Source organism: Sturnus vulgaris, chromosome 1, assembly GCF_052056855.1.
Source record: "Sturnus vulgaris isolate bStuVul1 chromosome 1, bStuVul1.hap1, whole genome shotgun sequence".
Taxonomy (NCBI): domain Eukaryota; kingdom Metazoa; phylum Chordata; class Aves; order Passeriformes; family Sturnidae; genus Sturnus; species Sturnus vulgaris.
In genome coordinates, this window is record NC_142243.1 from 155,827,799 (window position 1) to 155,854,204 (window position 26,406).

Sequence of the window (26,406 nt, forward strand, 5' to 3'; positions counted from 1 at the left end):
ATACACGGCTCTAAAAGACCTGCTTTTAGCAGGGACTCAATAACAGGCTGTAACCCCTTCTTTCCCTCCCTTGAAAGAGGGAATTGCTTTTTAGACACCACTTGTCCTGGTTGCTTCAAAGTAATTTGGAGAGGCTCTATGTCCAGTTTCCCATATTTCCCTGGAGCTGCCCATACTTCCGGATTTATTTGAGCATAAGCCTTTTCAGACATTTTACACAAAGATATCACAGTTTCGGACTCCGTGTCACTTCTTACAATGCTAATTTGCATTCCCATTCTAGCCATCAAATCTCTTCCCAGTAAATTACAATCACAATTAGGAACAAACAAGAATTCATGCAGTTCAAATCTGTCCCCCACATCTATTAACAGCAGTTGAATAAAATGCACTCGCTCATCCTTCCCGCTTACTCCTTGAATAACCAAGGAGCTTTTTGACAATTTCCCCCCCTTAGGTATAAAATTTAAGGTGGACCGAGAGGCCCCCGTGTCTACCAAAAAACACACCTCCTCTCGATCCGGACCCACCTTAAAAGTTATCAAGGGCTCCTGAGTGGTGGGTCCTTGGTATAATAGGAGCCCCTGACACCCCTAACAATCCATTTCCATTATCCTCTGGACTTCCTCCTCCTGAGGGTCCAGTTGTTTTTGCGGACACTCGTTTTTCCAATGCCCTTCTGCCCTGCAGATAGCACACTGGTTCTTCCCCAGCCGCTGTTTGGGTCGGCTGTCCCCTGCCGAGGAGGGAATCCCTCTGCCCCTTCCTTGTGGCCGACCCCGTCCCCTCTGTCCCTGGGGACCCCTTGGACCCTGCGGTTTATTCCTCTGGGGCTGCAAAAACTCTGCCATCATCTTTGCTTTAGCTTCTGCCTTTTCCTCATCCCTTCTTACACATATCTGCTGCGGTTTTCTAACCAATTCCTTTAGAGGCTTATTTTGCCACTTTTTATCTTTTTGTACCCCTTCCGTATATCAGGCCAGGCTTTAGTAACAAATTGTACTTTAAGCAATGTGTTAAAGGCTGGCCCTTCAGGATCCATCCCCCCCGTGCTTCCTCAAGGCATCCCTAATCCTCTCCAACCAATGAGGGCTTTCCTGTTTCTCCTGTTCCAACGACAGAGCCTTAGCTCTGTTGTTCGTTCTGGGAGCCACTGACTTGATTGCCCTGATCAAATAAGCACGGCAATCACGGTGAGCCAGACTGGCCTGGTTATTTGGGTCCCACTGGGGGTCTGCCTGGGGGATGGCATCACCCACCGTAGGTGCATTGGGTCCAGGCCCCCCTGCTGCTTGTGGGTGTTCATCCTCCCACAGCTGCCGAGCTTTCAGCAAAATCATTCGTTTCTCTGATGACCCAAACAAAATTCCCAAAAGAAAATCCCAATCCTTCCATGTATAATCCGCATTTCCCAAATATTCCTCTATCTTTTCCCCCACCCCTATGGGATCATCCAAATATGGGGGTAATTCTTTTTTTTCAACCCTCTTATATCCTGGGTAGTGAGTGGTACAATTACAAACCCAAATCCTCCCCCTTGACCCCCCAAAGGAACTTGACAGAGTGGCATCTGGTGTACCCCTGTCTCTTGGGGGGCTTCTGATGCCCTAAACTGAGTTCAAATTCTAGTTCTGGGGGGTGATACAACATGCTGCTCCCCTCCCCCTACACCATTATCCTTCTCAGGTGGGGCTGTAGGAATAACATTTTCCTGATCCCCTTGCTCTGAAAGTTGAGGATACAGACGACCTGCAGCTGGCAACACTGGAGGACAAGACGGGGGAAGGTGCTGTAAAACATCCCAATCCTCACCACTTTCCTCTTCCTCCTCTTTTTCCTCTTCTCCTTTTTTTTCTTAACACATAAATTTCTCTTGTTTCTTGTCTGACCCATATTAATCCACATTCCCTTTCAATCCATCCTTTCCAATTCTCCTCTAGATACCTCCACAAAATTCTACACAAACGAATTTTATCTGTTCCATAAGGTGGCCATATAAGTCCCCTTGCCAGCTTATACTCTGGCCACACAAAATAACAATATTTTACCATAATTTCCATAGTTACTTCTGGGTGAATATACAATCTGTCCCAAGACCTCAGCATTCACCCCAAGGGACTCTCCGGGGGTATTATGGGATCGTCATCCCATTTGCCGGGGCCCCTTCGCTCTGGATGCCCCGTTTTACCTGTGCTACCCTCCATGGGTGCCCTCTCAGGTTTACCTGTGCTACCCTCCATGGGTGCCCTCCCAGGTTTGCTCCCCGAAGATCCCATTTTACTCACCGGTGAGATTTTCAGTGGTCCTTCCCTGCGGACTCTTCACGGACCCCCCTGGTCCGCCACTCGTCTGTCTCCTGGACAGTCTCGGGAACCCAATCAATCGCCCGGTGCCGGCCGGCACCAAGGGGAGCTGATCACCCAAACTGGGTGAGGCGCCTTCAGCTCCGCTCGCCGCCCGCCGCCCCGGACGGTGGAAAGATCCCGGACGAGCCCCCAAATTGTCAGGAAAATGAATCCACAAACACCAGAGGTTTATGTCCAAAAAGGAGACAGAGGAGTCCTTTTTGCTTTATTCGAATAAAGGGAGAGGCCATGGGACATTCCCCTGGGATCTCTCAAATTTTCGGAGGACGCAGCCTCCTTTTTATCCTATTTTCCCGGCCACATTTCCCTCTCTCTTTCCCCATTGGCTTAGGTACTTGAGAGGCACAGACTTCCCGGAACGACTGATACCTGAAATTCCCCTTTAATGTATAACACTCCCTTTTAATTTTTAATTCTTATAGAATTCATAGTTTTCCCCCCGTTGCTTCTTTCATCTTTCGATATCCAATTTCATTTATCAGCAGCCCTACAGTTTGTTTGTAAAGGCAAATATCTCTTTCCATTCATCAATCAGTGGAATCCATCCCATTGTTTCTTTTATCTCTCAGTGCTAGCCTTATCTATAGGCTGATCCACAACTCATTTGTAAAGACAAATTTAACATTCCTCTCAGAACCACGGAGCCCTAAAGAGCCTCAGCGACCCCATAAAAATCCCCTATAGGCGGCTCCTGGCGCTGCGTGCCCTCATAGATCCCCTATAGATCCCCCCCACCCTCAGCTTGCCGCCATTTTCCCCTCTAGGCCCTCAGGGCCCCACAGGCACCGGGAGAAGCAGCGGGATGAGGGAAAAAGATGGAAAATGAGGTGGGAAAATATCGGGATGAGGGAAGAATCATCGGGATGAGGTAGAAAATCAACGAGATGGGGAGGAAAAATAGCGGGATGAGCGGAAGAAATGTTAAATGAGGAAGGAAAAGAAACAAAATGAGGCAGGGAAATATCGGGATGAGGGGGAAAGACCAAAACGTGGGGGGAAATATAAAAATGAGGAGAAAACACCAAAGTGAGAGGAAAACACCAAAATGATGATAAAAAGAGTGAAATGAGGTAGAAACAAAAGAAATGCGGCAAAAACTCAACAGAATAAGGCTAAAAATACCAAAATTAGGTGAAAAACCACTGGGCTGTGTGAAAAAAACCCAAAATGAGGTAGAAAAGCACCGGGATGAAGGGACAGCCACTGAAATCAGGTAAAACCTCACCAATATGAAGCAGTAAAATGCCAGGACTTAGCAGAAAAACACTTGGATGAGGCAAGAAATAAGAAAATGATGTGTGAAAACTCCGGGATGAGGGGAAAACCACCGGGATATGGGGAAGAATACCAAAATTATGTAGAAATCTGATGGGGTAAAGCCCAGAACAGAAAAATTAAATGGAAAAACACCGAGATGAGTGGAAAAACACTGGGATGAGGGGAAAAATACTAAAATGAGGTGGAGAAACAATCAGAATGAACTGAAAACCACCTGAATCACGAGGAAAATCATGGGATGAGGGAAAAACAACAAAATGAGGTGGAAGCCAACAGAATAAGGCTCACAATACCAAAAATGAGTTGGAAAAATGCCTCTATGAGGGGGGAAATACTGGGATATACAGGAAAAAAACACCAAAATGAGGCAGAAAACAAGCAAAATAAAGGGGAAAAACACCAGAATGAGGGGGAAAAGAATGGGATGAGGGAAAATCCCAAAATGAGCTGGAAAAACATCAAAATGAGGCAGAAAACAGAGACATGAGGTAGAAAAACACTGGGATGAGGAGAAAATAGAAAAATGAGGCTGAAAACCACCAGGTTGAGGGGGAAAGCGCTGGGAAAAGGTGAAAAAACACCGGGATGAGGCAAAACCTGCCAAAAGGAAGTGGGAAAATAATGCCAGCCACGGGAAAATAATGCACAGAATCACAAATGAGATGGGACTGCTGTGGAACACGTCTCGAGCTGCTTTATTTTTATTTTTTTCCTCCCAATCATCAGTCTCATTACAGGATGGGACAGCGGGAAGATGGCAGCAGCCGGAGAATGTGATGTTACAAGGCACTTTGAAAGGTTTTTGACCAATGACAAAAGGCAAAAACACATTGACAGTAGTTCTATCCACTCCCTGTAAATACAGTTTGGTTAAAAGAATGCTTGCTTATTTGGAATAAAATCATATATTTGTCATATATTTGTAACACTTGTAAGCCTTGAAATCCATTGCACAGAGCTCCATTATTAAGCTTAGCTCTTCCTAACATCTTGCTGGATGGACTTTGCTGCAGCTTAGAGAGTTATTCTGGCCGAGCGTTAATGCACAGCCCATTGTTCTATTTGGCCTTGCTTCCTACATCTCATGGAACTTTTCTGCAGACCTGCCTTGTGCTTTCTGCTCCAATTGCACTTCTGTTGTCTCTCACGCCTGCTTTTCTTCAGCTTTCCCAAAACCCTGTGATTTTAAGGATTCCTACAGGAAAAGAGTGGGCAAAAGTGAAAAAAACAAACCCTGGAATGAGGTGGAAAACCAGCAGGATTAGGTGGGAAAACTCCAAAAGGAGGTGGAAATGAAGGAATTCATGGAGGATTCATGGATCACGATAAGGATCGGGAAAGATCCCTCAGGAAATCCCATCCAGGCACGAAAGACCCAGGATCTGGGATAGGATGAGTTTATTTCCAATGGGATCAGGATAACAAGACCCCAAATCCAACTTTTCTCTCCCCCAATTCTCTCTTTCCCGGCTTTCCCTCAATCCCTCCAGCAGTGCTGGGAGCCAGGGCCATCCCAGGGGAGTTTTCCATTGATTGCTCCATGAATCCATCCCAAGGTCAGTTTTCCATGGATTTTCTAATGGAATTCCATCCCACAGCAAGAATTTTCCATGGATTTCTCCAATGTGTCATTCCCATGGAAAACAATTCCTGATGGACTTTTCCAAGGGGTCAATACATCGGGAATATCCTGCTCCAAAGGTTTTTTTTTCCTCTGTGGGATTCCTGCCAGGAATCTGCTCCTTTCTCCATGGATCCGCAGGTCCCTCCCAAGATCCAGCTCCAGGATGAGCTTCCCTTTGGATGCACAAGATAATTTTGGGAATTTTCATTCCAGCACCTTGGAATCATTTCCAGAATCGTTCCTTTCCCAGAATCTCTGGAATTCCAGCTGGGCTATGATTGGTTTCTTATGACTTCGTTCTTATTCCAAAGGTTTTTGCCACTGTTCCTGACAGGAATGGCTGGATATGGGAGAAGCTTCCGGCACCTTCCCGTGGAATCCAGCCCCGGAGCCTCCTGGAATTTCAGTGTGCAAAGCCAATCCTGATGACAAAAACACTGGGATGAGCTGGAAAAATCATGAAATGGGATGGAAAAATAGCGGGATGAGGCAGAAAAGTACCAGGATGGGCTGAAAAAACATTTGGACAGGCTGGAAAAATAAGGAAACGAGGGGAAAAAAACTGGGATGGGGCAGAAAAATACTGGGATGAGGGGCAAAATATCGGGATGGGGAGGAAGAACCTCAAAACTTGGCAGAAAAGCAGCTAAACCAGGGAAAAATCTCGGGGCGGGGCGGAAAAACCTCGGCATGAGGCAGAAAAATAACAAAACCAGTCTGAAAATTGTGTCTGGCACTGATAGCAATGTAGATTTAATTAGCATATGCAGTTTGATAAGCTAAGAGCAAACAGAGCTTTGAAGATTACAAGAAGATTGGATCAAGACTGGCAACAGGAAAGACGATTTGAGAAAGTGGATTTTAAAGTTTATCTCTGTGTTGTTTAACCAATGAATGTAATAAAAAGTTACCAGCCTTCCTGAAAATGATACATAAGCATATGTAGCTCACAGTAAAATTCAGATTCTGAGCATCAGTCAGTAGTCCCCATCTCCCTCTCAACTGTCAATAGAAAAGCAATGAAATGAAAGGAAAAAACCATTGGAATGAGACAGAGAAGCGTCGGGATGAGGTGGAAAACACCCAGATTTTGGGAAGGAGGCGGCGGCGCTTTTACATGAGGTAGGTTCTGAGCTCTTCCTTCCTCTGAGGTTTTCCCAAATCACAAGGAGAAGTAGTCCGGGGCTTTGTGTCTGCAGGGATTGTCAGTCCAGACAATGTCGGTTCTCCCGGAATTCTCCAGAAGCTGGGAAATCTCTGCGGTGGCCGCTGCCAAAAGTTCCTTGTGCACAACCTCTCTGAAACCCTGACCAAATTCCCGTGGCTCGAGCCTGTAGCAATCCCTTGGGCGAGGATACACGACCAGTTTAAGATCCGGCAGCTCCAAGGTTTTCTGGAGCAGACCCTTGAGTGCAGCCGTGGACAGGGAATTCAAGTCGAGTCTCAGGTAGCGCAGGCGGGAGCAGCGCCGGAGCGTCGGGAGCAGCGCCTCCAGGTGGGAGTCGTCCATGCCACAATCACTGAGTTCCAGGTGCAGCAGCGAGGCCGAGGTTTCCTCCAGGAGCAGCCGGAGCGGCTCCAGGAGGCCTTGGGAGACTTTGAGGCCTCTCAGATCCAACCTTTTGAGGGCTGGAGCGTGGATGCTTTGGGAGAGGAAGGTGAGGTCGGCGGGAACGAGGGAGCAGTAGGCCAATTCCAAGCTTTCCAACGGAGCCTGGAGGTCACTGGTGGGAGGGAAAAGGGAGACGTGAGGTCTAAGGGAGGATCGGTGGGAGCTGGGAATGGTGGGATTCCCAGGAAAAACACAGGGAATGAGAGCTGGGATTGCATCCCTGGAATTGTAGGATTGTGGGATGGGCGAGGTTGGGAAGGAACTCCAAAAACATTGAGCTCAGCCCCTGTAAACCCTGGGATTTTGGAATCAGGGGATCATGGAGTTTTGGAATGGGTGAGTTTGGGAAAGGTCTCCAAGACCATCAAGTTCAAGGTTTCAGAATTACCGAATTATGAGATCAAGGAATCATGGAATTTTTGTCAAATTGAATCGTGGAATTATGGAATTGCTGAAACTGAGTTCAACACATAAAACATAGAGTTCAACACCTAAAAACCCTGGAAATTTGGAATGATGGGCTCATGGAGTTATGCAATGGCTGAGGTTGGGAAAGGTCTCCAAAATCATCAAGTGTGACTTCTGAAAATCCTGGGATTTTGGAATTGTGAGATCATGGAATCATGGAATCACTGAGGTTGGGCAAAATCTCCAAGACCATCAAGTTCAAGCTTTGAGAATCCTGGGATCATGGAGCCCGGATATTGTGGAATTGTGCAGTTACAGGTTCGTGGAGCTTTTAGGTTGGGAAAGGCTTCAGGATCATCAGGTCCATCTTTTGGGAATTCTGAATTCAAAGAATTATGGGATCATGGAATCATGGAGTCCTGGACTATTGACATAATGGGATCATGGGAACCTGGCATCACTAAGGTTGGAAAAGGTCTCAGGTGCCATCAAGCCCAGACTTTGGGATTTCTGGAATCAAGCATTTGGAAAATGGAATCATGGGAATATTGGGATAATGAAATCCTGGAATCACTAAGAATGGAGAAGAAGATCTCCAAGATCTTGAGGTTCAGCCTTTGGGAAACCTGGAATTACAGAATTTTGGGATCATGGAATTATGGGATGATGGAATAATGGAATCTTGAACTATTGGGATAATGGAATCACGGGATCATGGGAACAGTGGGATAATGAATTCCTGGAATCAATGGATCCTTCAGACTAGAAAAGACCCTCAAGACACATTGAACCCAAATGTTGGCAAACACAGAATTTTGGGATCATGAGCTTCTGGGATAATGGAAACGTTGAGTCATGAACTACTGGGATAAGGAAATCATGGGATAATGAGAATATTGGCATAACAAAATCCTGGAATCATGGGATCACTAATGTTGGAAAAGACCTCCAAGATCCTGAAGTGCAGTTTTTGCGAATCCTGGAATCGGGGAATTCTGGGATAATGGAATTATGGGACAATGGAATCATGAACTATTGCGATAACGGAATCGTGGGAGCATTGGGACAATGAAATCCTGGAACCATGGGATCACTCAGGTTGGAAAAGAGCCCAAGACCCCTGAGCTCAATCCTTGGGAATCCCCTCGAAGCGCAGGAAGGCCCCGCTCGGTGGGGAACTCACCCAAGGATGTGGCGCAGATTCCCGGAGAAGGGTAAATCTCCCAGGTCGAGCTCCCGGAGGTTGGGCAGCATTCCCAGCTGCCTGGACACACAGGGGATTCTGTTGGCCAATAGTGGTGTCCGGTCCCGCAAGTACACGCTGCTGTTCCCGAGCCTGAGGCTGCGCAGCTCCGGGAAGCGCGAGAGATGTGGCAGGATCACCGAGAGACCGGACAATCCCAAATTTTCGAAGGGCAGATGCACCCTCCGCAGACGGGATGGATCCAGAGATTCCAACAAAGTCACGATCTTGGATGGCGGTATACTCCATGCTGTGAATTCACGACACTTGAGGCGCAGCAGGTCAGTGGCTCCGGTCTTGAGCGCGACTCGCAGGATCCTGTAGGGTACACTGTTGACATAAAGGTCGGCGTGGACATCCACGCCGGGTGTCTGCGGAGCGGCCTTGGTGGCTCCGGTGCAGCCTTTGTGCCGCTTGGATCTGCGCCTCAGGAATTCCAGCTGGTACCTGCACACCTCCAAAAAAGCCTTGGCCAAAGCCTTGGTGGTGCACGAGCTGAGTAAGTCGGCTGGGAGTCCAGTTATGTCCAGTATGCGCAGGCTGGAAAAAAAGGAATAAACCATCAGGAAAACACGCGAAGATGGATGGAAGAATTCGAAGTGGTGGCCATGCTGGAATTCCCAAAACCTACCTGGAATCAAGGCTGGGCTCTATCAGCTGCGCCACCACGGCCTGGATGACGGCCTCAACGCAGAGGTTCCAGTCATCATCCCAAGGCAGCTCCCGGTGCCTCACGAGCCACTGGAAGTTGAGCTCCGTGAAAGGCCAAGTGGCCACCAAATCCCGCAGGACCAGGGGTTTTCTATCCAGGAATGCCACTTGGAAAAGGACGGGATAGAGACCGGTGGGAAGGGCGGGAAGAGGGCGCTGGGCGACGACGCGGCGGGCGCAGAGGAAAAGGAGAGAATCCATGGATTCTGTGGGCTTGTGGGAATTAGATGAAAATGGGGAGACACCTGAGACAGAGAAATTAAGAATCAAGCATGAAGAAAAGCTTTTACAAAAGGGGCTGACAAATCTCTCTGTTTACTGGAATTTATGTGCTTGCAAGAACAGGAGGAGAGCAAGGCTCCAAGTTGAGGTCAAGAGCTGGAGTGGGCAAATAGGATACAAGGACAAAGGCACCACAGGATAAGGGGGTCCTCAGACCCCTGAAACCCAGGAAAACTGGGATCAAAGTCTGGAAGATGAGCGAAGGATTAAAATGAGAGAATGAGCAAGGAGGCAAGGCGAAAAGATCTTCTGAGAGGAAGACTATTTACTTCATCCCCAGGACCCCCAGATCGAGCAGAAAGGAACAATGCACAGCCAGAAAGAGGCGTGGAGTTGATTTTAATAGGAAGCAGAGGCAGGCAATGAATGTGTATCAGGTGCATTGTGCAGTCCCAGTTTGTAGAGAATGAAAGGAGAGGCGCAGGTCACCAAAGCTGTGCATGTTTGTGCAGGAGCCATCCCCCATGCGCCTCAGCGCTGAATAAATACACACCTACTCTTATATTTTATTTTAAGAGTTATAGAGAGTTTTTCCACCTTTCAGCCCCAGGATGCACAATCACCAGAGGAGAATTCCAGGGAAACTCCGAATCCAAGGATATCCCGAAGAAAAGAGAAGCTGTGGGAGAAGGTGGGGCCGGTGTTGTGAGGGCACCCCCAGCGCAGCTCCCTAAAAGGAGGGGTGTGGAGTATCCCCACCCCACCAAGGCCACCCCAAAGTCCCTCAAGGATCTGAAATCCCTCCGGGAATCTCGTAATTCCCACAGGAATCCCCAGATTATCCCAAAGTCTCCTCAGGGATCCCCAAAACCGGCGCTGCCGCCCACCCCATCCCCCCCCCCCCCCACCATAGAACCCCCACTCACCGCCTGCCTGCAGGACCCGAACTCGCCCCTGCCCGAAAATGAAACCGAAAATTAGGAAGAGTTGCAGTAGCGAATCAGGAACGAGACTCACCCGGAAGGCTGAGTCTTTACTTTTAATTGGTTTTTGCAGGTGTTTGTCATTGTTTTATTGAATTGGAATTGGCTCGAGGCCTGCGTGGGGGGGTGGGACTCTTTTACATTCTGCCTTTTCATTGGCTCCGTGCGCTGTCAATCACTCACCCCTGCCTTCCTATTGGCTGACGCTGGGAGGGAGCGGGAGGTTCGCTCTGAGGGGACTCTGGATTCCCCGCCGAGCCTCTCTCGATGCCGATCTCGATCTCGGATCCCAGATCCTGATCCCGATCCCAGATTCCTCGGCCATGGAGCGGCAGCAGGGGCTGAAGGTGCTGCTGAAGCGCTGGGAAGCGGAATTCCTGCGGGAAGGGCGGCGCAAACCCAGCCAGGTGCTCCTGAGGGGCCGCGGCCGGAATTTGTGACGGGGGGAAATCCCTGAGGGGAATCCCTGGAATTGGTGGGCGGCGGGATGGTGGTTTGGGGCTTCCCGGGGTCGTTTTGGGGTGCTGGGTGGTTGTGCTATGGGGAGACTTGGTTTACGGAGTTCTGGTCTTTTTTGGTGTCCTTGGGCTGGTTTTCGGTTGTCTTTGGTGTGGTTTTGGTGTGCTGAGAAGGTTTTGAGGTGTTTTGGGCATGTCTGCAATGAGGAGGGATTGGTTTAGCGGGGTACTGGGTGTTTTTAGGGTGTCCTCAAGAGTGCTATTTGGTTACCTGTGGGTGTCCTCGGGGTGATTTCAGGGTGTCAGAGGTTCCTTAGGTTCGTTTTGGCGGGCCCTGGAATGGGGCAGGTTTATTTGAGGAGGGTCCTGTGGGTTTTGGGGTGTCCTTGGGCTGGTTTTGGGGTCTTTGGGTATGTTTAGGGACTCCTGAAATGGGGCTGGTTTGGTTTAGGGGGTTCCAGTGTGTTTCTGGGTGTCTCTGGAAAGGAGCAGGGGAATATTTGGGGGTCCCTGAGGTGTTTGAGGGGTTATGAGAGAGCCTTTGGGGTGGTTTGGGGATCCCTGCAATAAGGAGGATTAGATTAGGGGGGTTCTGGGGCTTTTTAGGTTGGCCTGGGTGAGGGTGGATGGGCAAGGAGGGTTTGGAACAATTTAGGAATAAAAAGAGGATGTATCATCTTTGGAAGGAGTCTCAGATCTCTCAGGAAATATTTAAGGGGCCTGTAGAGCATGTAGGAAAATTAATTAGGGAGGCTAAAGCTCTCTTTGAACTAAAAATGGAGACTTCTGTATAGGATAATAAAAATGTTCTTACAAGTGTATTAATGGGAAAAGAGAGGTCAAGTCCAACCTTTGTTGTTTATTGCATGAGGGAGGGAACTTGGTCACTGCAGATGAGGAGAAGGCAGAGGTGCTTAACGCTTTCTTTATTTCGATTTTTAGTGGGAAAATAACTTGCCTTGAGGACAGCTGTGCTCTTGGGTTGGCTGATGGTGTCAGGGAGCAGAATTGTCCCCCTGTTATCCAGGAGGAGGCACTCAGAGAATTGCTGAGCCGCTTGGATGGTCATAAATCTCTGGGCCCAGATGGGATCCATCCCAGAGTCATGAGGGAGCTGGCAAAGCCACTCTCCATTATTTACCAACACTCCTGCCTCACTGGGGAGGTTCCAGATGACTGCAAGCACTTGTAGCAAGCACAGTTTTCCATGGTGTAAAAACCATTCCTAACAGAAACCCCAAATCCAAGGGGCCAATAGAAACACAGCAAACAACTCACAGCAAACCTCGCTGGTGTGAAAACCTGCAGCCCTGCCTGCAGGAACTGCCACACAGAAACTGCCGTGCCACGGCCCTGTTTGCCCGCTCTGGGTCACACTGGGACACCCCAAAAAGCACCAGGACCCCCCTAAAACAAACCTGCCCCATTCCAGGGACTCCCAAATTCAGCCCAAGGATCCCCTCAGACTCCAAAACCAACCCAAAGACAGCCCCAGCAGCCCAGAACGATTCTTAAGGACACCCCCAAAACCCCCAGTACTCCCCCCAAACCAGTCCCCCTCATTGCAGGGATCCCCAAATCACCCCAAAACCCCTCCTCCAATACCTCAAAACCACCCCAAGGACACCCCAAAAGCATCAGGACCCTTCATAACCAGCTTCCACTATTGCGGAGACTCCCCAAAACCACCCCAACGCCCCCTCCCAGCCACCCCAAAATCTCAAGGACAACCTCAACCACACCAAGGACACCCCAAAAACTCCCAGGAGTCTCCTAAACCAATTCCTCTCATTCCAGGACCCCTCAAATCTACCCTAAATGCTCCCTCCCAGTACCCCAAAATCAGCCCAAAGACAATTCAAAAACCTCTGGGACCCCCATAACCAATCCTGACCCTTCCAAGCACTTCCAAAATGAACCCAAGGAACCCTCAGACTCCAAAACCAACCCAAAGACAGCCCCAGCACCCCAAAACGGCTCTTAAGAACACCCCAAAAACCCCAAGTACTCCCTCCAAACCAGTCCCCTCATTGCAGGAATCCCCAAATCACCCCAAAGTTCCCCCCAGTACCCCAAAACCTCCCCAAGGACACCTCAACAGCATCAGGACCCCTCATAAACAACTTCCACCTTTCCAGGAACATCCAAAACCATCCCAAACACCCCCTCATCCACCCGAAACTTCAAGGAGCCCCCCCAACCACACCAAGGACACCACAAAAGGCCCCAGGATACCCCTAAGCAAATCCTCCCATTTCAGGACCCCCAAAACCACCCTGAAGACCCCTCCAGAACCCAAAAACCAGTCCAAAGACATTCGCATCATCCCAAAAACCATTCTCATGGACACGCCAAAAGTCCCAGGACCCCTAAACCAATTCACTTCATTCCAGACCCACCCCGAAACCACCCTAAAGGCCCCCCTAGCACCCCAAAAACACGCCCGGGACCCCCAAAATAGCCGTCCCCAAATCCAGGGATTCCCCTCAGGGATTTCCCCCCTCACAAATTCCCGCCGCGGCCCCTCAGGAGCACCCGGCTGGGTTTGCGCCGCCCTTCCCGCAGGAATTCCGCTTCCCAGCGCTTCAGCAGCACCTTCAGCTCCTGCTGCCGCTCCGTGGCCGAGGAATCGGGGATCGGGATCAGAATCGGGGATCGGGATCAGAATCTGGGATCTGGGAACGGGATCGGGATCAGGGATCCGCATCGAGGGAAGCTCGGCCGGGACCCCAGAGTCCCCTCAGAGCGAACCTCCCGCCCCCTCCCAGCGTCAGCCAATAGGAAGGCAGGGATGAGTGATTGACAGCGGAAGAAACCAATGAAAAGGGAGAATGTAAAACCGTCCGCCCACGTTGCTCTTAAACGAAAGAAAATTAAATAAAACAATGACAGAGAGCTTTAAGAGATATTTTAAAGAATCCGCCTGCAGGGTGGGTCTCGCTCGCTGATTGGCTGATACAACGCGCAGACACGGAAGTGCAGCTTCCGTACGGGCTCGGGGCGAGTAGCGGCTCTGGACGGGAGATAAGTGGGGGGTGCTATTTTTGGAGGGGAGCAGGGCCTGTTTTGAGGTTCCCTGAAGGGAATCTGGAATAATTTGGGCATCCCTTCGGGAATTTCGAAATTCCCGAAAAGGCTTGCGATCCTTGAGAGATTTTGGGGTGGCCCTGGTGGTGTAGGAGTACTTCGGGATTGCCTTTTTAGGGATCCGCACTGGGGGTACCCTCACAACACCAAGCCCAACTATTCTCACACCTTCCCTTTTCTTCGGGATAACCTTGGATTCAGAGCTTCCCTGGAATTCTCTCCTGCTGGTTCCTCATCCTGGGGGTCCCTCCAATTTCACCTAATTCCCACAGCCCTACAGATTCCATGGATTCTCTCCTTTTCCTCTGCGCCCGCTGCATCATCGCCCAGCGACCTCTTCGTGCCCTTCCCGCCGGTCTCTATCCCATCCTTTTCAAAGCGGCATTCCTGGATAGAAAAACCCTGGTCCTGCAGGATTTGGTGGCCACTTGGCCTTTCCCAGTGCTCAACTTCCAGCAGCTCGTGGGGCACCGGGAGGTGCCTTGGGATGATGACTGGAACCTCTGCGTCAAGGCCGTCATCCAGGCCGTGGTGGCGCAGCTCAAGCTGGAGCTGGAAGAGCCCGGCCGCCATTCCAGGTGAGTTTTGGGAATTCCAGCACGGCCACAAGCTCCAATTCCTCCATCCCTCCTTGTGGGTTTTCCTGATGATTAATTCCCATTTTTCCAGCCTGCGCGTGCTGGACATGACCGGACTCTCGGATTCCGTGTGTGGCCGTACTCGTGCTGGGTTGAAAATCTGGTCCAGAGCCGATCTGTTGGCCAAGGCTTGCCTGGAGGTGTCCAAGCATCAGCAGAAATTCCAGAGGCGCAGATCCAAGCAGTGCAAAGGCCATTCCAGCGCTGCCATGGCTGTGGCAACTCCACGGCCCCCAGGCGTGGACATCCACACCGACCTGGTTGTCATGAGAAGGTTTTACGGGATCCTGCGGGACGCGCTCCAGGCCGGAGCTGCCGGCCCGCTGCGCCTCAAGTGCCGCGAATTCCAAGCAAAGTCCATTTCGGCATCCGAGATCGTGACTTTGTTGGAATCTCTGGATCCATCCTGTGTGCGGAGGGTGGATCTGCACTTCAGCAATTTGGGATTGACCGGGCTCTCGGAGATCCTGCCGTACCTCTCGCGCTTCCCGGAGCTGCGCAGCCTCAAGCTCCGGTGCAAGAACATCGACGTGCGGCACCCGACTCCAGAATCAGCCTTCAGAATCAGCTGCGTGGCCAGGAAACTGGGAATGCTGCCCAACCTCCGGGAGCTCGACCTGGGATTTTCCCAGCTCTCTGGGATTCTGCGCCAGATCCTCTGGTGAGTTCCCCACTCAGCGAGGCCTTCCTGCACTCTGGGGGGATTCCAAAGGGTTGGGCTCAGGAATACTGGGGTCTTTTCCAACCTTAGTGATGCCATGATTCCAGGATTTCATTATCCCAATATCGCATGAGCCCTTAATTCCATAACTCTTTGATCCAAGATCCCATAACTCCACAATTCCGTGGCTCCACGATCAAAGCTCAGAGCTTGAACGTGATGGTCTTGGGGATTTTTTCCAACCTCACTGATTCCATTATTCCGTGCTTCCATGATCCCATCATTCCAAAATCCCAGGATTCTCAGAAGTCAAACTTAATGGTCTTGAGACCTTTCCCAACCTCAGCCATTCCATAACTCCATGATCCCATCATTTCAAAATCCCTTGATACTCAGGGTTCCAACTCCATTTTCTTGGAGCCTTTTCTGAACTTCAGACATTCCATCATTCCACAATTTGATTCCACTATTTCATGGCCCCTTGTTTCCATAATTCCTTAATTCTCAAAGCTTGAACTTCATTTCCTTGGACAACTTTCCCATTCTCAGCCATTCATAACTCCATGATTCCATCATTCCAAAATCCCAGGCAGAATTTTCAGATGTCAAACCTGATGGGCACTGGAGACTTTTCCAAACTTCAGTTATTCCACAATTCCATGACCACTTGCTCCCATCATTCCATGATTCTCACACCTTCAACTTCATGGTCTTGGAGATTTTGCCCAACATCAGTGATTCCAGAACTCTGTGATTCCATGACCCCAAAATTTCAAAATACCAGGATTTTCAAGAGTCGAACTCGATGTCCTAGGAGCTCTTTCCGAACCTCACCCACCCCACAATCCTGTGATTCCACAGATGCAATCCCAGCTCTCATTCCCTGTGTTTCCCCCAGGAATCCCGACATTTCCAGCTGCCACCAATCCTCTCTAGGGCCTCACCTCTCCCTTTTCCCTCCCACCAGCGACCTCCAGGCTCCGTTGGAAAGCTTGGAATTGGCCTCCTGCTCCCTCATTCCCGCCGACCTTGCCTTCCTCTCCCAAAGCATCCACGCTCCAGCCCTCAAAAGGTTGGATCTGAGCGGCCATGACTTCTCCCAAGGCCTCTTTGAGCCTCTCCGGCTGCTCCTGGAGGAAACCTCGGCCTCGCTGCTGCACCTGATTCTCATGGAATGCCGCATGGCTGACTCCCACCTGGAGGCGCTGCTCCCGACGCTCCGGCGCTGCTCCCGCCTGCGCTACCTGGGACTCTACGGCAATTCCCTGTCCATGGCTGCACTCAAGGGTCTGCTCCAGAAAACCTTGGAGCTGCCGGATCTCCACCTGGTTGTGTATCCTTACCCCAGGGATTTCTACAATCGGGAGCCACCAAGATTCGGTTGCAGTTTTGAATCAGTCGTGGATGAGGAGCTTTTGGCGGCAGACATTGCGGAGATTTCTCAGCTGCTGGAGAATTCCGGCAGAACCGACCTCGTCTGGTCTTACAAACCCTACGGCCACGGAGCCCTGGACTACTTCTCCTTGTGACTGAGGAAAAGCTCGGAGCCTCCAGGCCGCGACACGCGACAGCGACAACAGCGCCACCAGCGCCACCCGGGGGACCGGAATGTGTGCGCACCTCGGGTGGTGCGGCCGTGAAAAGGTTCCGGGGGGAAAGCGGAAGTAGAATGAGAGGGGCCGGGGAAGAGTCCCGCTGCTATAGAGGCACCTATAGATCACCAGACACTATAGAACCCCCCAGAGCTTCCCTATAGGAACCACGGAGCCCTAAAGAGCCTCAGCGACCCCATAAAAATCCCCTATAGGCGGCTCCTGGCGCTGCGTGCCCTCATAGATCCCCTATAGATCCCCCCCACCCTCAGCTTGCCGCCATTTTCCCCTCTAGGCCCTCAGGGCCCCACAGGCACCGGGAGAAGCAGCGCGATGAGGGAAAAAGATGGAAAATGAGGTGGGAAAATATCGGGATGAGGGAAGAATCATCGGGATGAGGTAGAAAATCAACGAGATGGGGAGGAAAAATAGCGGGATGAGGGGAAGAAATGTTAAATGAGGAAGGAAAAGAAACAAAATGAGGCAGGGAAATATCGGGATCAGGGGAAAAGACCAAAGCGTGGGGGGAAATATAAAAATGAGGAGATAACACCAAAGTGAGAAGAAAACACCAAAATGATGATAGAAAGTGTGAAATTAGGTAGAAACAAAAGAAATGCGGCAAAAACTCAACAGAATAAGGCTAAAAATACCAAAATTAGGTGAAAAACCACTGGGCTGTGGTGAAAAAATACCAAAATGAGGTAGAAAACCACCGGGATGAAGGGATAGCCACTGAAATGAGGTAAAACCTCACCAATATGAAGCAGTAAAATGCCAGGACTTGGCAGAAAAACACTTGGATGAGGCAAGAAATAAGAAAATGATGTGTGAAAACTCTGTTATGAGGGGAAAACCACCAGGATATGGGGAACAATACCAAAATTATATAGAAATCTGATGGGGTAAAGCCCAGAACAGAAAAATTAAATGGAAAAACACCGAGACGAGTGGAAAAGCACTTGGATGAGGGGAAAAATACTAAAATGAGGTGGAGAAACAATCAGAATGAACTGAAAACCACCTGAATCACGAGGAAAATCATGGGATGAGGGAAAAACAACAAAATGAGGTGGAAGCCAACAGAATAAGGCTCACAATACCAAAAATGAGTTGGAAAAATGCCTCTATGAGGGGGGAAATACTGGGATATACAGGAAAAAAAACACCAAAATGAGGCAGAAAACAAGCAAAATAAAGGGGAAAAACACCAGAATGAGGGGGGAAAGAATGGGATGAGGGAAAATCCCAAAAGGAGCTGGAAAAACATCAAAATGAGGCAGAAAACAGAGACATGAGGTAGAAAAACACTGGGATGAGGGGAAAATAGAAAAATGAGGTTGAAAACCACCAGGTTGAGGGGGAAAGCGCTGGGAAAAGGTGAAAAAACACCGGGATGAGGCAAAACCTGCCAAAAGGAAGTGGGAAAATAATGTCAGCCACGGGTTTCTGCACAGAATCACAAATGAGATGGGACTGCTGTGGAACACGTCTCGAGCTGCTTTATTTTTATTTTTTTCCTCCCAATCATCAGTCTCATTACAGGATGGGACAGCGGGAAGATGGCAGCAGCCGGAGAATGTGATGTTACAAGGCACTTTGAAAGGTTTTTGACCAATGACAAAAGGCAAAAACACATTGACAGTAGTTCTATCCAGTCACTGTAAATACAGTTTGGTTAAAAGAATGCTTGCTTATTTGGAATAAAATCATATATTTGTCATATATTTGTAACACTTGTAAGCCTTGAAATCCATTGCACAGAGCTCCATTATTAAGCTTAGCCCTTCCTAACATCTTGCTGGATGGACTTTGCTGCAGCTTAGAGAGTTATTCTGGCCGAGCGTTAATGCACGGCCCATTGTTCTATTTGGCCTTGCTTCCTACATCTCATGGAACTTTTCTGCAGACCTGCCTTGTGCTTTCTGCTCAGCTCCAATTGCACTTCTGTTGTCTCTCACGCCTGCTTTTCTTCAGCTTTCCCAAAACCCTGTGATTTTAAGGATTCCTACAGGAAAAGAGTGGTAAAAAGTGAAAAAAAAAAAAAAACCTGGAATGAGGTGGAAAACCATCAGGATTAGGTGGGAAAACTCCAAAAGGAGGTGGAAATGAAGGAATTCATGGAGGATTCATGGATCACGATAAGGATCGGGAAAGATCCCTCAGGAAATCCCGTCCGGGCAAGACAGACTCAGGATCTGGGATAGGATGAGTTTATTTCCAATGGGATCAGGATAACAAGACCCCAAATCCAACTTTTCTTTCCCCCAATTCTCTCTTTCCTGGCTTTCCCTCAATCCCTCCAGCAGTGCTGGGAGCCAGGGCCATCCCAGGGGAGTTTTCCATTGATTGCGCCATGAATCCATCCCAAGGTCAGTTTTCAATGAATTTTCTAATGGAATTATATCCAACAGCAAGAATTTTCCATGGATTTCTCCAATGTGTCATTCCCATGGAAAACAATTCCTGATGGACTTAATTTTCTAATGGTTCAGTACATTGGGAATATCCTGCTCCAAAGGTTTTTTCCTCCATGGGATTCCTACCAGGAATCTGCTCCTCCTTCCATGGATCTACAGGTCCCTCCCAAGATCAGCTCCAGGATGAGCTTCCCTTTGGATGCACCACAGAATTTTGGGAATTTCCACTCCAGCACCTTGGAATTGTCACTGGAGTTGTTCCTTCCCCAAATTTCTGCTCCAGAATTCCAGCTGGGCTATGATTGGTTTCTTCTGATTCACTTCGTATTCCAGAGGCGTTGCCACTGTTCCTGACAGGATTGGCCGAACACAGGAAAAGCTTCTGGAACATTCCTGTGGAATCCAGCCCCAGAGCCTCCTGGAATTTGGCTGTGCAAAGCCAATCCTGATGGAAAAAACACCAGGATGAGCTGGAAAAAATCATGAAATGGGATGGAAAAATACCAGGATGAGGCAGAAAAATACCAGGATGGGCTGGAAAAACATGAGGAAAAAAAATAAAAAGAGGGAAAAAAATACTGGGATGAGGAAGAAAAGCACCGGGATGAGGTGGAAAACGCCCGGATTTTGGGAAGAAGGTGGCGATGCTTTTCCGCGATGGAGGCTCTGAGCTTTTCCTGCTTCCAAGCTTTTCCCAGATCACAAGGAGAAGTAGTCCAGGGCTTTGCAGTCTCTGGGAGAGCAAGTCCAGATGATGTCGGTTCTCCCGGAATTCTCCAAAATTTGGGAAAACTCTGCTGTGGCCACCTCAAAAAGCTCCTTATCCGGTACAAATTTCCGTCTGTATTCTAGCAGCTCCACCTTGTAGCAATCCACAGGGAAGGGATACACGACCAGGCGGAGATCTGGCAGCTCCAAGGTTTTCTGGAGCAGATCCTTGAGTGCAGCCATGGACAGGGAATTGCCGTGGAGTCTCAGGTAGCGCAGGCGGGAGCAGCGCCGGAGCGTCGGGAGCAGCGCCTCCAGGTGGGAGTCGTTCATGTGGCAATCCCTGAGTTCCAGGTACAGCAGCGAGGCCGAGGTTTCCTCCAGGAGCAGCCGGAGAGGCTCCAGGAGGCCTTGGGAGAAGTCATGGCCGCTCAGATCCAACCTTTTGAGGGCTGGAGCGTGGAAGCTTTGGGAGAGGAAGGCGAGGTCGGCGGGAACGAGGGAGCAGGAGGCCAATTCCAAGCTTTCCAACGGAGCCTGGAGGTCACTGGCGGGAGGGAAAAGAGAGAGGTGAGGCCCAAGGGAGGATTGGTGGGAGCTGGGAATGTTGGGATTCCTGGGGGAAACGTGGGGAATAAGAACTGGGACTGCATCTGTGGAATCGCCCAACTGTGGGATGGGTGAGGCCGGGAAAAAGCTGCAAGAACGTCAAGTTCAACCCCTGAAAACCCTGGGATTTTGGAACGATGGGGTCATGCAGTTATGGAATAGGTGAGTTTGGGAATGGTCTCTAAGAACATCAAGTTAAAGGTTTGAGAATTATGGAATTATGAGATCAAGGAATCATGGAATTGCCAAATTGAATTGTGGAATTATGGAACGGCCGAAGTGTGAAAAAAACGCCAAAACCATCAATTTTGACCCCTGAAAACCCTGGGATTTTGGAATTGTGGGATCATGGAATCACTGAGGTTGGGCAAAATCTCCAAGACCATCAAGTTCAAGTATTGAAAATCCTGGGATTGTGGGATCATGGAGCCCGGGAATTGTGGAGTTATGGGGTCATGGAGCCATTAAATTCAGAAAAGGCTTCAGGATCATCAAGTCCAACCTTTGGGAATCCTGGAATCAAGGAATTATGGGATCATGGAAACCTGGGATCACTAAGGTTGAAAAGATCTCAGGGACCATGAAACCCAAATTTTGGGAATTCTGGAATCAAGGATTGAAATAATGGAATCATAAGAATATTGGGATAATAAACTCCTGGAGTCATGGGGTCACTAAGAATGGAAAAGATCTCCAAGATCTTGAAGTTCAGCCTTTGGGAATCCTGGAATTAGGAAATTTTGGGATCATGGAATTATGGGATGACACAATCACTGAGTCATGAACTATTGGGATAATGGAATCACGGGATCATGGGAACACTGGTAATGAATTCCTGGAATCAATGGATCCTTCATGCTGGAAAAGACTCTCAAGACCCATTGAGCCCAAACTTTGGGAATCTTGGAAACACGGAGTTTTAGGATCGTGAATTTATGGGATAATGGAAATGTTGAGTCATGAACTACTGGGATAATGAAATTATGGGATCATGGGAGTATTGGCATAAGGAAATCTTGGAATCATTGAATTACTAATGTTGGAAAAGACCTCCAAGATCCTGAAGTTCAGCCTTTGAGAATCCTGGAATCTCGGAATTCTGGGATCATGGAATTATGGCACAATGGAGTCATGAACATTTGGGAATCATGGGAACATCAGGATAATGAAATCCTGGAACCAAAGAAGCACCCAGGTCAGAAAAGACTGCCAAGGTCCGCAGCCTCAACTCATGGGAATCCCCCCAGAGCACACAAAGGCCCCACTCTGTGGGGAACTCACCAGAGGAGCTGGCACAGATTCCCGGAGAGCTGGAAAAATCTCAGCTTGAGCTCCCGGAGTCCGGGCAGCATTCCCAGCTGCTTGGCCACGCAGCGGATTCCGTTTGCCTTTTCTGGCGTCGGGTGCCGCAGGCCCACATTTCTGTACCACAGCTCGAGGCTGCGCAGCTCCGGGAAGCGCGAGAGGTGCGGCAGGATCACCGAGAGCCCGGACAATCCCAAACGGCTGCAGCACAGATCCACCCTCTGCAGACAGGATGGATCCAGAGATTCCAACAAAGTCATGATCTTGGGTGCTGAGAGTTCCTCTGTTTGGAATTCGCGGCACTTGAGGCGCAGCGTGGCAGCTGCTCCGGTCTGGAGCGCGTCCCGCAGGATCCCGTAGGACGCTCCGATGACATTGAGGTCGGTGTGGACGTCCACGCCCGGGGGCTGCGGAGCGGCCACAGCCGTGGAACCTCCTGAGCGGCCTTTGTGCCGCTTGGATCTGCGCCTCTGGAATTCCCGCTGGTGCTTGGACACCTCCAGGCAAGCCTCGGCCAAAGCCCCGGTGCTGAACGAGATGGTAAACCAGGCCGGGAGCGCGGTCATGTCCAGCACGCGCAGGCTGGAAAAATGGGAATTAATCATCAGGAAAACCCATGAGGATGGATGGAGGAAGTGGAAGGATTGGAGGTTGTGGCCATGCTGGATTTCCCAATACCCACCTGGAATGGTGGCCGGGCTCTTCCAGCTCCTGCTTGAGCTGAGCCACCACGGCCTGGATGACGGCCTTGGCACAGTAGATGGAATTGTTCTGGGGAAGCTCCCGGCACCCCACGAGCTGCTGGAAGTGGAGCACTGGGAAAGGCCAAGCGGCCACCAAATCCCGCAGGACCAGGGTTTTTCTATCCAGGAATGCCGCTTGGGAAAGGATGGGATAGAGACCGGCAGGAAGGGCGGGAAGAGGGCGCTGGGCGACGACACGGCGGGCACAGAGGAAAAGGAGAGAATCCATGGATTCTGTAGGGCTGTGGGAAATAGGGGAAAATGGCGGCACACCTGAGACAGAGAAATTGAGAATTAAGAATCAAGCATCAAGAAATGCTTTGACTAAAAAAGGGCACTGACAAATCTCTCTGTTTACTGGAATTTATGTGCTTGCAAGAACAGGAGGGGAACAAGGCTCCAAGGTGAGGTCAAGAGCTGGAGTGGGCAAATAGGATACAAGGACAAAGGCACCACAGGATAAGGGGGTCGTCAGACCCCTGAAACCAGGAAAACTGGGATCAAAGTCTGGAAGATGAGCGAAGGATTAAAATGAGAGAATGAGCAAGGAGGTAAGGTGAAGTTTTCATCAGAGAGGAAGACTATTTACTTCATCCCCAGGACCCCCAGACGACCACCAGAGCGAGCAAAAAGGAACAACGCTCAGCCAGAAAGAGGCGTGGAGTTGATTTTAATAGGAAGCAGAGACAGGCAATGAATGTGTATCAGGCGCATTGTGCAGTCCCAGTTTGTAGAGAATGAAAGGAGAGGCGCAGGTCACCAAAGCTGTGCATGTTTGTGCAGGAGCCATCCCCCATGCGCCTCAGCGCTGAATAAATACACACCTACTCTTATATTTTATTTTAAGAGTTATAGAGAGTTTTTCCACCTTTCACCCGCAGGATGCACAATCACCAGAGGAGAATTCCAGGGAGACTCCGAATCCAAGGATATCCCGAAGAAAAGAGAAGCTGTGGGAGAAGGTGGGGCCGGTGTTGTGAGGGCACCCCCAGCGCAGCTCCCTAAAAGGAGGGGTGTGGAGTATCCCCACCCCACCAAGGCCACCCCAAAGTCCCTCAAGGATCTGAAATCCCTCCGGGAATCTCGTAATTCCCACAGGAATCCCCAGATTATCCCAAAGTCTCCTCAGGGATCCCCAAAACCGGCGCTGCCGCCCACCCCATCCCCCCCCCCCACCATAGAACCCCCACTCACCGCCTGCCTGCAGGACCCGAACTCGCCCCTGCCCGAAATGAAACCGAAAATTAGGAAGAGTTGCAGTAGCGAATCAGCGAGCGGGATCCACCCGGAAGGCGGAGTCTTTACTCTTAATTGTTTTATTGAATTGGAATTGGCTCGAGGCTTGCGTGGGCGGACTCTTTTTTCGTTCTCCGTTTTCATTGGCTCAGTGCGCTGTCAATCACTCATCCCTGCCTTCCTATTGGCTGGCGCTGGGATGGGGCGGGAGGTTCGCTCTGAGGCGATTCGGGATTTCCCGTCGAGCTTCCCCCGATCTCGATCCCGATCCCAGATCCCAGATCCCGATCCCAGATCCTGATCCCGATCCCAGATCCTGATCCCGATCCCCGATCCCGCAGCCATGGAGCGGCAGCAGGAGCTGAAGGTGCTGCTGAAGCGCTGGGAAGCGGAATTCCTGCGGGAAGGGCGGCGCAAACCCAGCCAGGAGCTCCTGAGGGGCCGCGGAGGGAATTTGTGAGGGGGGGAATCCCTGGATTTGGGGACGGCTGGTTTGGGGGACACCGAACCAACCTGAAAAGATATCACCAAACTCATAGAAAAGTTAGAACACAGCAACAGAAAACAAACCATCTACTCAACAAATGGAACAACACGCTACTTGCCTCATGTCTTAAGACTGTGAAAATGGAAATTAAAGAACTTAACATCACCAACCAAGGTAATATAAACAGCAATGTTCACCTTCAGCAGAACTCAGCAGCTGCTTCACCTACCTCCAATTTAACTTTGCCGAAGCCTGTATATTTTGCAAACTTTACTAAGTAAATATTTGCCTTGTCAACCTGTTTTTTTACAGTTCCACTCAGAATACCACGCCAATACTGCAAATATGGGTTGCAGTTTGCTAAATATGTCCTAAAATCTGTAGTGCAAAGTTTGCTGCTGTTGTTGGTCACAGGTGCTGAAAACAAAATTTCACAAATCTGTTTTTTTTTTATAGTTGCTGAAAAGGTATTTTATCAGAGTTGCAAATATAGCCTGCAATTTTATAATTGTGTGTTGAAGTTCACAGCAGCATGCTTGTTAACTTTATTCATATACATTGCAACAGCATCATACTCAATCAGCCACCCTGAAAAATTTGAAGATCTTGCTAATATTAGAAGTTCAACAAAACAAATCTGTTTGGATTGGTTTAGTAAAAGTTACTTCATTGACAAATTAGAATTGCAAAGTTTTCTAAAATACTTACCTCTTATCGCTTCTGTTTACAATGTTTAAAATTTATTGAAGGTTTCTTTTAATACATATTAGAAAATTTTTGCCTTTAGTCTAAAGTCTCGATCCTGGCCACATTGAGATTTAGACTAAGCAAAAAGAAATGTTTACCATCAAAGCCTTCTCAGTCTGTTTCAATTGTGGCCAGACTGAAATTTGACTGACAAGGAGAAAAATTATTAATCCAAATATTTCTAAGCTAAAAATAAACCAAGTCATTTTGATGAGCTAATTTAGCCTTGCAAAAGCTAAAACCTTTTCCTTTGGGCTAAACGGGAAGAATCTTATCCGCAGAAGATTCTCCTAAATTATCATTTTAAGGAAAACTCCTCAACAGTATTAAACACTAAAATTGGATTGTAACATATCAGCAATGATAATTGTCACCACATTGAGGTAATTGAAATGTGCAGGTTTTGTTCCTGTTTCAATTTCTATAAACAAAGGGGGAGAAAAGACAGATAGAAACACGTGTGTTCTTAATTGAAAGAGTTTTAAGTTAAATGGTTTATTGGTTTTTTTTTAATAAAACAAAGGGGATTAAGGAATAAAGGAAATATATATCTTCTTATTTGAAATGGTTTTAAGTTAAATGGTTTCTTGTTTTATAAAATGTTAACGGTGTTGAACTAAATGGTTCTGGTTTAATATTGAATTGTAACGTTGTAGTTATGAAGCATTGAGCCTGTAACATGTCAAACTAAAAATGGTGATGTTAACAGTTTTCTAAATAAAACACCACAACTCCAATGATACATCAAGCACATCCATAACTTGGAATACTAAGCTTATAAAATATTATAAAAAAAAAATTTTAGTTTTTAACCAAGAAAGGGTGAATTGTGGAGTGAATATCGCAGCTTTTCTAAAAGATGCAATTTGAAACCGAGCCAGCCTGCCAGGCAGGTACCTGCGTGAAAATCCCAGCTCATCTATTGGACTTTAAGTGTTAAAGCATCATTGGTCGAGAAGGTGAATGACAGAAATTGGAACCAACCAGCTGTGTGAGCCCGGGAAAGATCAAGCACCCTATTTAAGGGTGCTCACAAAAGAATAAAGAGCTGAAGTCTTGTTACAGTGAACTACGAGCGTCACGGTTTGTCTCGGACCCGGCTCCCCCGGCAGCCAAACAAATGAAACAACAGAAACAATTGGAACAGGAGAAAAAAAAAACAGGCAGAAAAGCACCAAAATGAAAGGAAAACCACACTGGAATGATACAGAAAAGCACCGGGATGAGGCAGAGAACGCCCGGATTTCGGGAGGAACGCGGTGGAGCTT

The 26,406-nt window shown here is 48.9% G+C and overlaps 3 protein-coding genes across 8 annotated transcripts; 1 reads left to right on the plus strand and 2 right to left on the minus strand.

Moving 5' to 3' along the window:
• Positions 1-4,313: 4,313 nt before the first annotated feature.
• Positions 4,314-13,594, minus strand: LOC148225623 (leucine-rich repeat-containing protein 14-like). Of its 4 annotated transcripts, none has more exons than XM_088180564.1 (6): positions 11,177-13,594; positions 10,631-11,102; positions 10,391-10,418; positions 9,163-10,143; positions 8,472-9,071; positions 4,314-6,992 (listed from the first exon to the last, which is right to left on the minus strand). In XM_088180564.1, the coding sequence occupies exons 4-6, from the start codon at positions 9,441-9,443 to the stop codon at positions 6,431-6,433; spliced, it is 1,443 nt and encodes a 480-aa protein (XP_088036690.1). In that variant the 5' UTR covers positions 9,444-10,143; positions 10,391-10,418; positions 10,631-11,102; positions 11,177-13,594; the 3' UTR covers positions 4,314-6,430. The 4 variants fall into 4 exon arrangements, with proteins under 4 accessions (XP_088036690.1, XP_088036683.1, XP_088036679.1 ...); XM_088180557.1 differs by having other exon boundaries at positions 9,163-9,487; positions 10,062-10,143; positions 10,631-13,594; XM_088180553.1 differs by having other exon boundaries at positions 10,631-13,594.
• Positions 13,595-13,862: 268 nt separating this feature from the next.
• On the plus strand, positions 13,863-18,608 carry LOC148225624 (leucine-rich repeat-containing protein 14-like). Its single transcript, XM_088180483.1, has 3 exons — positions 13,863-14,570; positions 14,662-15,291; positions 16,259-18,608. The coding sequence occupies exons 1-3, from the start codon at positions 14,278-14,280 to the stop codon at positions 16,818-16,820; spliced, it is 1,485 nt and encodes a 494-aa protein (XP_088036609.1). The 5' UTR covers positions 13,863-14,277; the 3' UTR covers positions 16,821-18,608.
• LOC148225625 (leucine-rich repeat-containing protein 14-like) lies at positions 18,361-26,404 on the minus strand. 3 transcript variants are annotated; one of them, XM_088180544.1, is made up of 5 exons: positions 23,863-26,404; positions 23,537-23,618; positions 22,608-22,941; positions 21,902-22,507; positions 18,361-20,558 (listed from the first exon to the last, which is right to left on the minus strand). In XM_088180544.1, exons 3-5 carry the CDS (start codon positions 22,895-22,897, stop codon positions 20,003-20,005), a joined length of 1,452 nt encoding a protein of 483 aa, XP_088036670.1. In that variant the 5' UTR covers positions 22,898-22,941; positions 23,537-23,618; positions 23,863-26,404; the 3' UTR covers positions 18,361-20,002. The 3 variants fall into 3 exon arrangements, with proteins under 3 accessions (XP_088036670.1, XP_088036659.1, XP_088036664.1); XM_088180533.1 differs by having other exon boundaries at positions 23,493-23,618; XM_088180538.1 differs by lacking the exon at positions 23,537-23,618.
• Positions 26,405-26,406: the final 2 nt, after the last annotated feature.

What these genes read in the sequence shown, in the direction of transcription:
- LOC148225623 (XM_088180564.1), bottom strand. Translation starts at nt 9,443, where the DNA reads ATGGATTCTCTCCTTTTCCTCTGCGCCCGCCGCGTCGTCGCCCAGCGC. An exon ending in GAGCCCAGCCTTGATTCCAG is followed by an intron (nt 9,072 to 9,162) that starts GTAGGTTTTGGG and finishes CTTTTTTTCCAG; the next exon opens with CCTGCGCATACTGGACATAA. An exon ending in AATCTGCGCCACATCCTTGG is followed by an intron (nt 6,993 to 8,471) that starts GTGAGTTCCCCA and finishes CCCTCCCACCAG; the next exon opens with TGACCTCCAGGCTCCGTTGG.
- LOC148225624 (XM_088180483.1), top strand. Translation starts at nt 14,278, where the DNA reads ATGGATTCTCTCCTTTTCCTCTGCGCCCGCTGCATCATCGCCCAGCGA. An exon ending in GAGCCCGGCCGCCATTCCAG is followed by an intron (nt 14,571 to 14,661) that starts GTGAGTTTTGGG and finishes CCATTTTTCCAG; the next exon opens with CCTGCGCGTGCTGGACATGA. An exon ending in ATTCTGCGCCAGATCCTCTG is followed by an intron (nt 15,292 to 16,258) that starts GTGAGTTCCCCA and finishes CCCTCCCACCAG; the next exon opens with CGACCTCCAGGCTCCGTTGG.
- LOC148225625 (XM_088180538.1), bottom strand. Translation starts at nt 22,897, where the DNA reads ATGGATTCTCTCCTTTTCCTCTGTGCCCGCCGTGTCGTCGCCCAGCGC. An exon ending in GAGCCCGGCCACCATTCCAG is followed by an intron (nt 22,508 to 22,607) that starts GTGGGTATTGGG and finishes CCATTTTTCCAG; the next exon opens with CCTGCGCGTGCTGGACATGA. An exon ending in AATCTGTGCCAGCTCCTCTG is followed by an intron (nt 20,559 to 21,901) that starts GTGAGTTCCCCA and finishes CCCTCCCGCCAG; the next exon opens with TGACCTCCAGGCTCCGTTGG.